Here is a 17,393-nt window from a genome sequence, read left to right as displayed (position 1 = left end):
GAACATGTCACCAGCGCGTCAACTGGACACTGGCTATTTGTAGGCGTGACCCTGGCGGACATGCCGTGCACACGGTGAGCTTCCCAGGTTAAATACATTAGGGATCTCCATCCATGAACTTTTACTTCCTTCCATGACGGTGTTCGGGAAAGGTTAATGGAAGTTCGAGACATAATCACCGTTTTAAAAAAAATAAATGTCACGTGAAAATAATACGCGCATGTATATCAATGTACTTACTCTTTTATATCAAACGTTAAATATATACACACAACAGCTAATCAACCACCTGTCTGACGAAACCGTCTAACAGCTTAATTATTTCCATGTGAGTCATGACATGAAATGCAGCTCGCAAGGAAGCACAACTGAAATTGCACCACAGAAACAGAAACTGGGCTGGTTGGGTAGGCTTGTGGTTACAGTGTTAACTCGTCACGCCGAAAACCCGAGTTCGATTCCCCACATGGGTACAATGTGTGAAGCCCATTTCTGGAGTCTCCCGCCGTCCCGCCGTGATATTGCTGGAATATTGCCAAAAGCAATAAAACAATACCCACTCACTCAAACAGAAACTGTTTTTCCAGTTTTACACAGGTTTACTAGAGTCACTGGTCACTTTTTCTCATGCTTCCGTGTTCGAACCTGTAGAATAGCTGTCATACGCAATACTTGAATACATGATCCTGATGAGTGAGTGAGTATGGTTTTACGCCGCTTTTACCAATATTCCAGCAATATCACGGCGGGGAACACTAGAATTGGGCTTCACACACTGTACCCATGTCGGGAATCGAACCCGGGCCTTTGGGTGACGCGTGACGCTTGAACCACTAGGCTACCCCACCGTCCCCCTGATCAAGGTGAATGTCATGGATAGCCAAACGTGATCTTTAAACATGTGATGAGGTCGCGTGTTGCCAATATGCATCCCCCTTCTCCCTCTTGCAACCATCCAACCTTATCGATCTTCTCGATATAATGTTGTTATGGCAATCGCGTGCCGTTTGGTGGTATTGGTGGCATATTATGTATCGGTGAATAACTGAAGGTTGTTTGATGCCGCTGTTAGAAACATTCCAGCTATGTATTGCCGTAAATAACCGAGTCTAGACCAGGCCAACCAGTGGCGGAAAGTATGAGCAAAGGCCATCGCCGTCGGGACACGATGACACGCAGTTGGCCAAGTTACCGATCCATTTTAGCAGCCTCATAACGTCGTGCATAAGGTACTGGGAGTCATTTCTGTAGGAAATTCACAAGGGTTTGCTTCTGTGTGAAGTGTTACATGTAGCTCGGCTGTGTTGGGCGACGGCTGTGTGAGAAGTGTTACGGGTAGCTCGGCTGTGTTGGGCGACGGCTGTGTGTGAAATGTTAGGGTAGCTCGGCTGTGTTGGGCGACGGCTGTGTGAGAAGTGTTACGGGTAGCTCGGCTGCGTTGGGCGACGGTGGTGTGCGAAGTGTTACATGTAGCTCGGCTGTGTTGGGCGACGGATGTGTGTGAAGTGTTACATGTAGCTCGGCTGTGTTGGGCGACGGTTGTGTGTGAAGTGTTACATGTAGCTCGGCTGTGTTGGGCGACGGTTGTGTGTGAAGTGTTACATGTAGCTCGGCTGTGTTGGGCGACGGCTGTGTGTGAAGTGTTACATGTAGCTCGGCTGTCTTGGGCGACGGTTGTGTGTGAAGTGTTACATGTAGCTCGGCTGTGTTGGGCGACGGCTGTGTGTGAAGTGTTACGGGTAGCTCGGCCGTGTTGGGCGACGGTTGTGTGTGGAGTGTTACATGTAGCTCGGCTGTGTTGGGCGACGGTTGTGTGTGAAGTGTTACGGGTAGCTCGGCTGTGTTGGGCGACGGTTGTGTGTGAAGTGTTACATGTAGCTCGGCTGTCTTGGGCGACGGTTGTGTGTGGAGTGTTACATGTGTTGGGGTAGCCAAAGGTTAAAACGTTCGCTCGTCAAGCCGAGACCCGGGTCCCTATTCCCCACATGGGTACAGTGTGTGAAGCCCCCGCTGTGATATTGCTAGAATATTGCTAAAAGCGGCGTAAAACCATACTCACTCACTCTGCGAACTTCCAACTGTCAATTATCTCCCAGAACATAACTTGTGTTATCTTACCCCTATGTCACAATGTTGTGATCTGATTGCTTTACGTGATTTTGCTAAAAAACTTTCTAGTCATGCGGAGAACTCATAAACCTATCACGAACCCGTACATTAACATCAATGGCTTGACCTTCGTCGCAGAAATGTATACACGGAATTTGAAGTACCCTGTTATTATTTAACTCATGGAATTCTTATTAATGGCATATTACTGAAATGCAGGGTGAATTTGATACCACGGAAGACAATACAATTCTCACTGAAGCCTTTTGGAACGATGGGTTTGCATGTTCGAAGTCTGAAAAGTGTCATGGAACACGATGATAACGCATATCGTTCTGTGATGAATTATAAGGCAAACACAACATGCCTCTGTCACAGAACATCATTAGAAATAAACACACTACAAATGGTACATCATTTGTCAAAGTATATCCAATTCCTTTAGTTGACCTTAAACGAAATAGTATAGCTGTTCGGTATTGTATATACGTGGCACTGTTTATAGTATTGGCACTATTTACGTTCGCGCTCTTTAGCAACCGGAATTTCAGAACATTTACTGCATTGTCCGTATTGGTGATGGCTTACTTTATTTGATTTGTGACAGAGCTACTCTCAGAAGAAAATGGATTTTTTGCAGGTGTTAACAAATATCCATTATTTCGAAACTCCTTTGTGGCGTGTTTTTACGATCTGAATATTTGAGTAACCCATTTTGATTTGTTCCAACAGAAAGAAAACGTCTAAAAGTACCACAGCATGCAATGCGATCATCGATTAAGTTTACTAAACCTAATATACACTACGGGTTGTGCGAATGCTTTTATCTCATTTATAAGGGACTCTGACAGTGAATCGTGTTTCTTAGACATTCCTCCACATGAAAACAATTACCGATCACAGCGGTATAGCGAGGGGGATTGTTAACAGGTACCCTACCTACAGCGAAGGACAGGGCAAATTCGATATACCGTATATCGATCCCTGGAGCTTCCACGGTGCTACGTCGACTACAGAAGTAGAGAGAGGTGTTTGTATGAGGAGGAGGCCCATCTATCAGCCTCGACCCGAGAACAAGCAATTATACTAGTGTGATCCGCATGCGACTAAGACCAATGCTTGTGCATGGTTTGAGGTAATTCAATTGTCAGTCAAGCAGGGGGTTGCATTGGACCTGTAAATAACGCAACGATCTGAGCGTGCCGTTTGCTTGAATAGTTTGTTGATTTATTGGTGAAAAAACGTGTTCTATTCGTTTCTTTACGTTTGTAAAACCTAACGTAGTTTTCTTTAAAGTAATTTCTTTGAACTTCGTAATCCAATTTTAGGCACATGACGTGGTTGTAAGATGTTAACGTGTTTACCATGTCGCAAGATAGGAGGTTAGCTTATTGTGAACCATAAAGTAGGTATGTTTATTTGACTGTTTTTGTTATCAGTGACCTTTTTAGTTTGCAATATGACGTCAAGTCTTTATGAATTTGATTCGGTCATTAAATATATACGCATAGGCGGTCTCCCCTTTTGAAAACCAAATGTAGTATGTGTAGACCGCCCCCCACCACCACCACCACCACCACACACACACACACACACGCACCACACACACACACACACACACACCGAAAACACCCTGGCAATACCAATGCATCTCTGCATGTTTTCGTAAGTAGTGAAATAAAATGAGGGTTGATTTAACCTACAACAACCAGAGTATGTTTTGCATGGAAGCACTGAATATATTACATTGGCTACACGATGTGGTAACATTATGTGGAAGTGCGTCTGTTTTTGTTACACACACACACACACACACACACACACACACACACACACACACACACACACACACACCACACCCTTGTACATGCTAGGTCAGCCCTTGATAAGCGTATATACCTCTGCACAACTTACCACCACTCAAGACCCGTGAAGATCCGGGGTAGAATAGGTCTTCAGCAACCCATGCTTGCCGTTAGCGGCGACTAACGGGATGGGTTGGTCAGACTCGCTGACTTGGCTGATGCAAGTCTTTGTATCCCATAGCTTGGCTCAATGCTCATGATGTCAATCACTGGATTGTCTGGTCCTGAATCGATTAGTTACAGACCGCCGTCATATACAGCTTGAATATTGCTGAGCCCGGCGTTAAGCAACAAATAAACAAATACCACCACTCAACCCCTGGAATATATAATTTTGTGAGCGAGCAGCTTTTCTTGTACAGTTACGTCTCTTCCATATGCGAATTATGATTTTGCTGAAAGTGTGGTCTAGTTTGTTGTATGGGTTTCAACTCTCTAGACGCTCTCCCTGTCAAACGTATTTCGTGGTCAAATAGACTACGCTCGTCAATCTTGTAACCAGTCTAGGTCTAGAGTGCGTGAGTGAGTATGTTTTTACGCCGCATTTAGCACTATTCCATCATCATCGCACCGGTGGACACCGGAAATGGGCTTCACACACTGTACCCATGTGGAGAATTGAACCCGGATCTTCGGCATGACGAGCGAACGCTTTAACCACGAGGCTACCCGACTCTTCTATTTCAGAACCATAGGCTCGAAACTCTAATACTACAAAGGTTTAAACTCGTTTTTCATGCCATCAAACACTGGTGTATCTGAATTGTGTGACGGGCATTTCTTAGACGTTGACGGGTGACAAAGTAGACACATTTCGGATAACAACGTCTTTAATATACTTTAATATATATTAGTACATTAAAGAAGTTGTTTTCCATATAGTGTGTCTCCTTTGGTTACCTGACCGGACTCGATTACTTACATATTGCCGTGAAATAGCAGGGATATTGTTGACTGCGGCGCAAAACAAGATACACATATTTACCGTTAAAACAACAAACGGTACCATCAACACTTATTATCAGACCCGTGATTATAGGTCTTCTGCAACCCATGCTTGCCGTAAAAGGCGACTATGCTTGTTGTAAGAGGCGACTAACGAGATCGGGTGATCAGGCTCGCTGACTTGGTTAATGCATGTCATAGTATCCAAATGTTCGTGGATCAATGCTCATGATGTCAATCACTGGATTGTCTGGTCCAGACTCGATTATTTACAGACCGCCGTCATATGGCTGGAATATTGCTGAGTGCGGCGTTAAACAACAAACAAACAACGAAACAAACAAACTTACTATCATGACGACGCATAACTTAAAACAAGACAACCCTGAAAACGTTCTCCATCATGTTTTACTCGCCCTGATGGTGACATTGGAACTTGTTGGACAAAAATACTTAGCGCACGCGTTGTCTCGTTTTAAACTTTAAATATATTGGACTGTTAACTCATATTTCAGGTTCTTCATAGAATTATGTTGAATAACGCATACTGTTCATTCCCTTCAAAATTGGTTTGATCTCAGAATCAGTAATTGAATTGTTATCATTTTCTAAAGATTGCTGGTGCACTCACCCTTTTTCTAAACACAAATAAACAATCCAAATGAACATCTTATGTGCTCCTTAATATGTGTCAGTAGTAAATTATACTAGTAATAATAATATGTTGGGTTTCTATATCTATGATTTTAGAGAAGCACCGCCATACATGTGTATGGATCTATGAGGAAGTGTTAGTCCTGTAAGAGTTACTTCCCTTACCAATGATGTTGTTTGATATACCATAAAATCTCTTTTCGTCATCAGAACAAATTCAATACAATTCCATGAAGTTAATCAGTTGAGCATTTCTCATAAAATTATTTTAGTTTGGTCAGGGATTGGGTGAATAAATCTTAACATATTATCAAGTACATGTAGACAGTTGTTCTACCCATAGTAATTCAGTCATTTCAGCTAAATGATGTCAAAGCCATACAACAATAGACAAATTTAAACAAAATGTGGATTTCTCTTGTCACATGGCTCTTGTACAATTACCAGAGTATACATATAATTATATAAATGTTTTTTTGTCTGGTAATTAACAGATACCAGTAGTTCATGCGACAGTATAAAAAAACATACTATATACAAAATGCAAACTGATTTATTCTTTGTTGATCTCATATTAATTTGTTGATAAAATGTTCATATGTCATCACCTGCAGCATCACCATCATGGTAAAACTGCATTAGCTAAAATACCCATAGGTCATCTGATGTAGTGGCTAAAAACATAACTTGCTGCACAGTGCAACACCCCGACCACAGGGCCACTAATGACCCCACTGATTCATGAAATAATCTGGCACACCAAGCTCTCCGCAATATTCATGTTATAAGACAGAAGTCCGTAAATAATCGAGTCTGGACCAGACAATCCAGTGATTGACATAATGTGCACCGGTCCGCACAATTGGGATACAATGATAGCAATGAACCAAGTCAAGTAATTCTAAGGTAAATTTCAAATAAAATATAGAAAGGTAATTTATATGTACACCATAATTTTATTTTTAAAAGTTGAATCTGCGTAGCAAATACGATTTTATTTGCGTCCCAAATACCCTTTAAATAGACACCCGAATTCCACTGATCAAAAGGGTGGGGTGGGGTAGGGGTATTGTGAGAACAGACGATTTCATGTCTTACAACAAAGCATCCTCCATGCATGACTCAAGGTCTCAATATCCAGCCCGATGATGAGGGAACGTCTTAAGGACATGAAAATAAATTAAATTGAGTAAGGAAATTAATTACGACTTAGATACATTTAGATTATGAAATTTTGATATTATATATAGACATACTGATATCATGCTCTTCTTTCAGGATTTTCTTAAGCTTTCTGTAAGAATAGGTTCATTTTCCCTGTGCAATCTACGAATGATATCTCTCAATGTCCGCTTGTCAAAACTGTCTCGCTTGGCCTTTTTCGTGTGTTTTGGGATGCCCCCCTTTGGTACGTCATCTGCAGGCTTTACACGCATATCATGGGAGATAAATCGAATAAAGTCCCTTGAGACATGTTAGTTGCATGCAATGTTCTCTTTGTGAAGCAACCGAGAGATATCGAGGTTGTTTTTCCTTTTGATTCATGTTTAAAAGACAATGCACCTTACGAATAATATCAGAGGCATACTTTGACAACATATCTCGAGGTAATACAAGATTTCTCGCCTGTATGTCTACTCTTGGTGAAACAAGAGGGTGACCTCATGTCATGCATGCAGGAAGCATGTTTCACACACATTACGTCATTGTTGTGAGACTTAAATCCTTTGTTCCACCCCCTACTACAGTGGCATGCCGACTACATAATAATAGTGACGAAAGTGTGTTTATTCCGACATGAATAATAAAAAACTTGTATTTCTAGCTAGGTCGATGCATATTATTCAATAATGAACAACAGTTGTATAGACGATGGGGGTAGGGGGCAACCCCCTTGACCAGCCCCAGTCCCAGTCCCTGAAAATACTATCAAGGGGACCCGTGGGTAGAATAGGTCTTCAGCAACCCATGCTTGCCGTGAAAAGCGACTATGCTTGTTGTAAGAGGCGACTAGCAGGATCGGGTGGTCAGACTCGCTGACTTGGTTGATGCATGTCATAGAATCCCAATTGCATGGATCGATGCTCATGATATCAATCATTGGATTGGCTGGTCCAGACTCGATTATTTACAGACCGTCGTCATGTAGCTGGAATATTGCTATATACAACAAACAAACTATCAAGGGGGTCTTAAGTTTTATCACAGGATCTACATTTTGCTAGCCGTACATGACGATCCAGTGATTGACATCACATAATTCATAATATTTAAGACCCCCATAAAAGAATTTTAAGGGGCTTGGTCTGGACCAGGTGAGGTGCCCCCGTACCCCCTATCGTTTATACTACTACTTTCGAGGCGTGATCTTGTGTTCAATGGAAAATATTGACGAAATAACGGGTGCCAATATATTGGTTGACAGACTATAGAATGTTTGCTGCTTTTAGCAATATTAAAACAATTAGGTGAGGTGAGGTGAAATTGGGTTTAACGTCGCGTCCAAGATTATTGCACTTATAGCGACGTGCGTGCACGTGTATTTGTGTGTGTGGCTGCTTGTACTAGTCCGGACTGATGCCGATTTATAGTGCTAGCTCACTGAGATACCATGCCGCAGTTTAACATGAATACCCCACTCAGACACAGTATACTGACTCCGAGCCGACCAGTCCTTGTTTTAGCCCCTTAATGCCGAGCGCCAGACAGGGTAACAACAAGTACAATCTTTTAACGTCTTTTTGTATGACGCGGCCCGGGATCGAACCCTGGACCTTCCGCTCTCCGGGCGGACGCTCTACCACAAGACCACGGAGGCGGTCTAAAACAATATTATGATGGAGGGAACAACATAATAGAGGCAAAAGCAATGGAAAAAAATCACACATATATGTATATGAAATGTAACAGCTGTAACCATGGTAACGGTGATTGATGCAGCCTACAGTGGCTCGTCCCCTAAGGGTTTGGGAGAGAAATACACATCCTTTGTCAACATGGAGTAAATGCATCCTGACTGTTTCTTGCCATCGATGTCCAGCTGTGGGGAATGGGATTCAAACTGTCGTGCCACATGGTTGATGACCTTGGTCATCAGCTGGAGCAGGTTGTGTTTTGTCAAGTCAGCATTCTCAATGACGTCACGCAAACCTGTGACAAACCAGGAGCCTGTGGTCGGGCGGCGAAATGCATAGAAACCTGAAAACATTGGGATGTATGCTTAGGTCGGAGTTAAATGGCTTGGTTGTTGAAAACATTGGGATATGTGTTTAGGTTGGAGTTAAATGGCTTGGTTGTTGAAAACACTGGGATATGTGTTTAGGTTTGGTTTGGTTTGTTTCTTGTTTAACGTCGCACTCAGTAATATTCCAGCTTTATGAAGTCGGTCTGTAAATAATCGAGACTGGACTAGACAATCCAGTGTTTGACATCATGAACATTGATCCGCGCAATGTGGATGCAATGACATGCATCCGTTAAGTCAGCGAGCCTGTCCACCCGATCTTACGACAAGCATAGTCGGCAAGATGGATAGCGGATCTTCACGGATCAGGATGTATGTTTAGGTTGGAGTTAAATGATGTAGGTGTTGAAAACGGTTGAGCATTATTATCTGACACAAAACATTAAACTAATCAATGCTCAGTATGTGCGAAGGTCAAATGTTGAGCAACAAACACATTTTTAATGCACGTCCTTGAAGCAGGGAGTTGGTGGTGTACTGGGGTTCTGTTAGAGACACAGCTATAACACTGACATACCTGGAGGGGTGGCATACACGATACACAAGTCCTTGAAGCAGGGAGTGGATGGTGTACTGGGGTTGAGTGAGAGACACAGCTATAACACTGACATACCTGGAGGGGTGGCATACACGATACAGAAGTCCTTGAAACAGGGAGTGGATGGTGTACTGGGGTTGAGTGAGAGACACAGCTACAATACTGACATACCTGGAGGGGTGGCATACAGGATAGACAAGTCCTTGAAGCAGGGAGTGGTTGGTGTACTGGGGTTGAGTGAGAGACACAGCTATAACACTGACATACCTGGAGGGGTGGCATACACTATACACAAGTCCTTGAAACAGGGAGTGGATGGTGTACTGGGGTTGAGTGAGAGACACAGCTATAACACTGACATACCTGGAGGGGTGGCATACACGATACAGAAGTCCTTGAAACAGGGAGTGGATGGTGTACTGGGGTTGAGTGAGAGACACAGCTACAATACTGACATACCTGGAGGGGTGGCATACAGGATAGACAAGTCCTTGAAGCAGGGAGTGGTTGGTGTACTGGGGTTGAGTGAGAGACACAGCTATAACACTGACATACCTGGAGGGGTGGCATACACAATGCACAAGTCCTTGAAGCAGGGAGTGGTTGGTGTACTGGGGTTGAGTGAGAGACACAGCTATAACACTGACATACCTGGAGGGGTGACATACACTATACACAAGTCCTTGAAGCAGGGAGTGGTTGGTGTACTGGGGTTGAGTGAGAGACACAGCTATAATACTGACACACCTGGAGGGGTGGCATACACAATGCACAAGCCCTTGAAGCAGGGAGTGGGTGCTGTACTGGGGTTGAGTGAGAGGCACAGCTATAACACTGACATACCTGGAGGGGTGGCATACACGATACAGAAGTCCTTGAAGCAGGGAGCAGGGGAGATGGTGTACTCTGGTTCAGTCATAGCATCAACCACATCCATATCTTCTGTTACAGTCACCCCTGGGTCCAGCATCACACCCCTGCAGGCCTGGACACAGGAGAAAAGACCATCTTCATAGATAATAATGATAAACCCTGTTCAATAATCATAACTATAACATGTCAATGCAAGATAATAACCAGTCTAGATTATCTGCAAAACAGATTCCATTTAGCGTAAAGGGCAAAAAAGATGACAAAATTATATGACTGGACAACTGAACATTAGCGATGACACCAGGAAAGCATAAGACATCTCTGCTAAACGTAGAGTTCATTGTACGATTCTGACTGTATGACTAGCGTATCACATGTACTGTATGAATCATTGACCTTACACATCAAGCACAGAAGCACCCCTTTCTCATTGTCCATTGGGGCATTTGATAACATACCATCAAAACAACAAACCAGTCTTCAGAATATATATGGATGAGTACTGGTCCCTTCAGTAAAGGTGGTCGATTAATCTTTTTCTCAAATCAGAGGATATTTTTCACTATTCGTCACCCATAATATTCATTTGTAACAACTGTACATTTTAAAACAATGGACCGCCTCCGTGGTCTAATGGTTGAGCGTCCGCCCGCAGAGCGGAAAGTCGGGGTTCGATCCCCGGCAGCATCATAACAAAAGATGTTAAAAGATGGTACTTGTTGTTACCCTGCCAGGCGCTCAACATTAAGGGATAAAAACAAGAACTGGTCGGCTCGGAGTCAGTATACTGTGTCTGAATGGGGTATTCATGTAAAACTATGGCATGGTATCTCAGTGGGCTAGCACTATAAAATCGGCATAAGTCGATAAGACCTACACGCACGCACGCACCACTTGTAGCAATATTGCAGCAATGTGACACTTAAGGACACACCACATAGAATTCACAGAAGAAACATTGCATACTTGTAAAAGAAATATTCTTGGTTTCCCTCTTAAAGATGGACAGTTATCATCTGAGAATTTCTCCACCAGTTCTTCTGTGTAAACTGCCCCCTGTGAGCCGAGGATGATATCTCGTTCCACTGAGACATTGTACCTCCTGGGGTCAACTTGAGTGTACTTCTCTCCGTGGGAGGTAATAGCAACAGCCAGACAGTCACATTCACTATGATCTTCTTGAGATACTGTAACATATATTAAATTCTCACTACAATTCAGATCATTTGTAAATTGTCAAGTGATAATCTCTAAATATGTATTCATGTACAAGTTTGTTTTGTTTTGTTTACAATGACATACGATGGTTGAAAATTGGTAAACATTTTGTGTGGGTATTGTGTTTCATGTTATTTACAACAAGAACGTATAATCTTTCAGCATCCTTTGTGTAAAGAGCCTTTCCCCCAAGCAGGTCAAATATTAACTATTTATTTTTTTATTAAATCAAAGTTAACAATTACGAAATATGTTAAAGTTAACAATTGCCAAACAGTAAATCAAAGTTAACAATTACCAAATATGTGTAAGTTAACAATTTCCAAATAGTAAATGAAAGTTACCAATGACCAAATATGTGAAAGTTAACAATTGCCAAACAGTAAATCAAAGTTAACAATTACCAAACAGTAAATCAAAGTTAACAATTACCAAACAGTAAATCAAAGTTAACAATTACCAAATATGTGAAAGTTAACTATTGCCAAACAGTAAATCAAAGTTAGCAATTACCAAACAGTAAATCAAAGTTAACAATTACCAAACAGTAAATCAAAGTTAACATTTACCAAACAATCAATCAAAGTTAACAATTATCAAAAGGTATGTGAAAGTTAACAATTGCCAAACATTAAACATTAAATCAAAATACATGTATACAATTACCAAACAATAAATAAAAGTCAACATTTACTAAACAATAAATTAAATGGCATCAGGTTTGTTTCACAATAGCAATTTTGTGGACGTGTGTTGATGAGCTCCGAAATGAAGTAATTTTCCAACATGTCCAGCCATATCTCCCCATGTTGGAAGCTGTGGTATATAGAGAATCTTGCCCGAGTGTCTCGGCAAGCCTCGGAGTTTTGCCACTTTTATCAACTCGTGTTGATATATTTTATATCAAAAGACACTAGGGTGAGATTTTATTTATCATCCAACATCATTCTTCCAACTTTTTCAGTTTGTAGACAGTAATAAGCAGTGTCTTCAGCGTAAGAAGTACTGCTAACAGCTTCAGTAGCAGAGCCATTAGTGATGTCATTTGATTGTGACGTCATGGTCACGATGACCTGCCAAGCATTGTGATGCACTATCATTACAGCGATATATACGCTGTAGATATCGCTCGATCTCATCCAAGCAATATCTCCTATAGGAGCCAGTTTGGGATGATAAATCATGATAAAACACTAGTTTAATACCTCTTACAGCATGTCTTAGTAACATTTGTTGTTGAGCATATATATACCCATTAAAAAACAACAACGTTTTTTCAGGTAATATATGTATGTGATTTAACCCTACCTGCAGTGAACCAATCCCTCATATCCGTATCAGTCATGTTGTATTTGGTGCGGATATCCTCGAATCCAAGTTTCCGAAATGTTTTATAAAAACTTTCGGCATCTAAATCTGCTCCAACTCTGGGTTGGACATGTTGAAACTTCACATTACACACAATCAGGGCCACACCTCGCTGTGAGTGTCCAAAGTCATACTGGTCTGTTCTGTCCATTTCCTTCTCTTCCTCATCTTCATCTCCAGACATCAAGGTGCTGGGGACACAGGGACATGGAGACACAGTATGAGTGAATGAGTACAATGATTCTGACAGTAGGTGAGGTGAAATCCAAGATTATTGCACTTATATAGCGATGTGAATGCACGTGCGTGCGTGCGTGCGTGCGTGCGTGTGTGCGTGCGTGCGTGTGTGATGACACCATGCAGATCCTGGTAAGAATGGATCCTCAGGAGCCCATACTTGTCATGCGATCACAAACCCATGTGATCGGGTGGTCAGGCTTGCTGGCTTGGTTGTTGCATGTCATCGTATCCAAAATGCGTGGATCGGAGATCATGATGTCAGTCACTTGATTGTCTGGTCCTGACAGGATTATTTATAGACCACCCTCTTATAGCTGGAAACTGCTGTGTGTGGTGTTTGACAACAAACAAAGAAAACCATAAGCGATGATGTATATATAAATGTACCATCCACTACATCAAATATACTGAAACAGGTGGTGACTGGAGCAATTTCAGGTTTAGACAATGGATGCTTACTATACACAGCTCTTCACTGTATCTTTTAATTTTTTTAGGCTGCTCAGACCAAAATCTTTTTCTGAAAAGACAACAACAAAAAAACAAATAATTCATGATAATAATGACATTTCATGAATCCTTATACACGTATATAGATAAACATCTCTTCTACACACCAATGACCTATTGGGTAAAATAGATGAAATAGGCCATAATCAGTTGTTAGATTTAAATCCAATTTTATTTTAAACTTTGAGATAGGAAGAATTTTTATTTATTAATTTTCATTTTTTTAAGCAAACTTTTCGAAGTACCTGCATGGATGTGATTTGCATGAAGCATGAACGTTTTGTAGGACTACTTATATGGTGCATTTCATCTAGTATAGAAGACCCGTGAAGATTCGGGGGTAGAATAGGTCTTCAGCAACCCATGCTTGCCGTTAAAGGTGACTATGCTTGTCGTAAAAGGCGACTACCGGGATCGGGTGGTCAGGCTCGCTGACTTGGTTGATGCATGTCATCGATCCCAATTGCTTGGATCGATGCTCATGATGTTAATCACTCGATTATTTACAGACCGCCGTCATATAGCTGGAATATTGCTGAGTGCGGCGTTAAACAACAAACCAACCAACCAATCTAGTACAGAAAGAAAGCAACACATGCAGATATTTTCTTTATCTGTTAGTACATGGTGACAATATGATGATGTGAGGTGGGAATAAAATCTGATTACTAGAAAAGTGTTTGCATTATATGGTAAAACAGAAGCAATCCCACCCCACCATTTCCTGTGTGCCCAAACCATTCCCATCAGAAACATGCACTGTGCGCCATTTTGACATCAGGTGATCTCACACATTCCAAGTGCAGTACAACTTTGAAACAGAAGGTCCTATAAGCCTCCAGCTACCCTAGTAAGAAGGTTATAATCAGCTGGGCATGAATTTTTAAAACTTAGTTTATGAATCCTCCAACACAATTAAATTGAAATGTTAAAAAAAAAAATCTTTTTTGTTGACCAGAGTAAAATGTATTTGTTGCCATAGCTTTCAATGATGTTTGTGAATTTTTTAATGTCAAAATCAGCAATGAACCTCATTTACTGTCGCTATCAATATAAATAAAATACTAGTACTGAAAATACTATGATTAAATCCTGGTGGAAATTCATCTTCGATACTTCCAAACAAAGTGAATTGTGACAAATCCCTATTTATCCTGCCCTCATTTTTTTTCTAACTACTTAACATTTAGAGGAAACTGATACAAATATTTGAAATTTTATTTTATAATTTATTTTTTCACCGACCTACCGACATGAAAGTGGGGGTAAACAAATCAGCAATCACCCCCTCAAAATGCTTTAACCACTAGGCTACCCGACCGCCCTGTCATTTCAAGAGAGAATGACCCTCAAAGTGACCTTGGCATTTGACACAACCTTGATGTGTGTGTGTGACAAGTATTGAGTTAGTTAGTTAGAGTCTGTCATCAAGGATTGGAATATGCTTTGATTTTACATAAACTTTCCTGAAATTTGAGTCATGTTTCATAATGTGACCTCTAGTGACCCTGACATTATACAGAGGTCAGGGCAATTGGGTAGCCTAATGCCTAAAGCGTTCACTCATTCCCCCACCGTGATATTGCCTGAATATTGCTTAAAGCAGCGTAAACCCATACTCACTCACTCACCTATTTAGAGATCCCCCAAAAGTGTGACCTCTAACAATCAGGACTCGGCCCTAGAGATCATGTACACTAAGTTTTGTCAAAATCCAATCATAAATACTCATCCTGCACACAATATTTTTAGACGCCTAATTCATACTGAGTCACCTTGACCACCAAGCTACCCCCCCCCCCCCAATCAGGTATGAAGTCTCTAAGATCTGTCATAAGCATTTGGAGAGTTCAAAAGCAAATCTCTTAGAGGGAGGGGAATGCATGAATACTTGACTGAAAAAAGAGTGTTTTCATGTTAGTAGATTGCATAAAGGGCATTCTGCACATGTTGAGTATTATGCTTTTAAAATAATCTCAATATCATTGATAAGAACATGTTCACTAATTTTGCCTTTGGGAATATTTATATATTTGTTGTGATGCAGATAAGTCAATTGTTCACACAGGCTGAGATAACTCTGCACTACTGACAGATTCTTAATTACCGTATTCGACGTAATAAGCGCCCAGGGTGCTCTCAAAATTAGAAATAGGGGGCTCTTATTAGAATATTATTTTGGTGAAAAAAACAGAGTTGAAAGATAAATTTCGTGGTTTATGCTGACAGCCTGAAATGTTTATGTATGACAGATATATTTTTCTAGAATTTAATTGCCCATAATTAAGGGTGCATATGACACACGAGTGTGTATTGTACGCCAATAAATGTCTTGTGAACATTGATCAATCGGAAGGGGTGCTAATTGAGATTGTTCACTAGCCAATATATTAGCAAATGTTGCCGTGGGCGCTTATTAGAGCGGGGCGCTTATTACGTCGAATATGGTAATTGTTTAAAGCCTGTTTGTTCACACACATGGGATAACTAGTCCTCCAGATAACTAGTTATAAACAGATTACTAAAAGAGGGGTCAGCTGGTCAAATCTTGACCAAGAGAATCAGATACCCCTTTGACAATCCAACTCTCTCCTGCAGTTTCAACTGAATTAGCGTGACAAGGATTTGTCTCATCCTGAGGACAGTGGGCTGACATTGCGAGGGTTAATCTTACAAACTCCTCCCTCCGTCCTTCCTTCCTTCCTTCATCAACAACTGCCTCACTCACTCACTCACTGTGCATCTTACCATCAAGGTCCATACCATCGTCAGCCATGTTTCACTCAAGGTACAGGATACAAGTCACTATCTCCTACAAACCACCCCCTCACCTACTTCACCGCTTCAAGGAAGTGGAAACAGTCATGCAACGTTGCATAAACAACATCGGAATTGTTGCTATTTTTATTTTTTTTATTGATGTCTGTTAAATCAACCACAAAATATGACATGACATAACAAAACAATACTTGAAAATATTTGGTAAATGGACAACCTTTTAATCAAATACCAGTATTACAAAGCAAGTCAAAACAAGTTTTTCAGTCAAAACAAAATATTGACACAGAGTTATTATTAGATCCTTCTTGGAAATGCCCATGACCTTGACCTAGAAATGAATACCTCAGTAGTATCTGACAGAGACTGTTTGTGTCTTTAGAAAGATATGAGTGTCACTCATGCTGCCCCAGTGGATTGCTAAAAAAGAGCTTCTTATTCAGGCGTTGCTTATAGGTGAAGTCACCACAGGTTAAACTCGTCAAACTTACAACTGTATTTTGGTTATATACAAAGTAATAATTACCACATAATTTGACTTGTCATAGAATTCACATTAGGGAAGAGAAGCAGTTATGACCTTCCATTGATCATACAAATTGTTTTTAATAGTTGCATACTTTATAGTGTGCTATGTAATATTCTATTATCAACATATATTATATCTTATAGGACCCCAGAATGATTGAGGTGTGCTTGTGTTAATACTTCCCTGGTGAAGAGTGAGTGAGTTGGGTTTTTCCAGTTATATCACGGAGTGTCAGCTTATTGTGGGAGGAAAGCCCGAAGTGATGCAGGTCTCAGACGTTTACCACTTCGGTGAAACCCACGAGCACGGGTATGGGTATGTATGGGTATGGACAAACCTAGAAACATAATCGGGGTGAACCGGGATTCGAACCAACAATCATAGGTTTCTGGCATGTCCAGGGGATGCAACTCTGCACAGCGAATCGCGGCGCCCCTGTGCCCCCTACCCACCACCCACCACCCCCTCTAGGACCTCTAAGGATAAAAAAATAATGGTCTTGGTTCTCAGGCACCGCCCGCA

General features: G+C 41.3%; 1 protein-coding gene across 3 annotated transcripts; it reads right to left on the bottom strand.

The window, feature by feature from the left end:
• Positions 1 to 8,274: 8,274 nt before the first annotated feature.
• On the bottom strand, positions 8,275 to 16,460 carry LOC124149349 (caspase-7-like). Of its 3 annotated transcripts, none has more exons than XM_046520880.2 (6): positions 16,313 to 16,460; positions 13,514 to 13,574; positions 12,755 to 13,005; positions 11,195 to 11,415; positions 10,199 to 10,340; positions 8,275 to 8,771 (listed from the first exon to the last, which is right to left on the bottom strand). In XM_046520880.2, exons 1-6 carry the CDS (start codon positions 16,338 to 16,340, stop codon positions 8,515 to 8,517), a joined length of 960 nt encoding a protein of 319 aa, XP_046376836.2. In that variant the 5' UTR covers positions 16,341 to 16,460; the 3' UTR covers positions 8,275 to 8,514. The 3 variants fall into 3 exon arrangements, with proteins under 3 accessions (XP_046376836.2, XP_046376838.1, XP_046376837.2); XM_046520882.2 differs by having other exon boundaries at positions 12,923 to 13,005; XM_046520881.2 differs by lacking the exon at positions 13,514 to 13,574 and having other exon boundaries at positions 16,313 to 16,442.
• Positions 16,461 to 17,393: the final 933 nt, after the last annotated feature.

Source organism: Haliotis rufescens, unplaced genomic scaffold (genome assembly GCF_023055435.1).
Source record: "Haliotis rufescens isolate VD_foot unplaced genomic scaffold, xgHalRufe1.0.p SCAF_11, whole genome shotgun sequence".
In the NCBI taxonomy this organism is placed as follows: Eukaryota; Metazoa; Mollusca; class Gastropoda; order Lepetellida; family Haliotidae; genus Haliotis; species Haliotis rufescens.
This window is presented reverse-complemented; position numbering and strand designations above follow the sequence as displayed.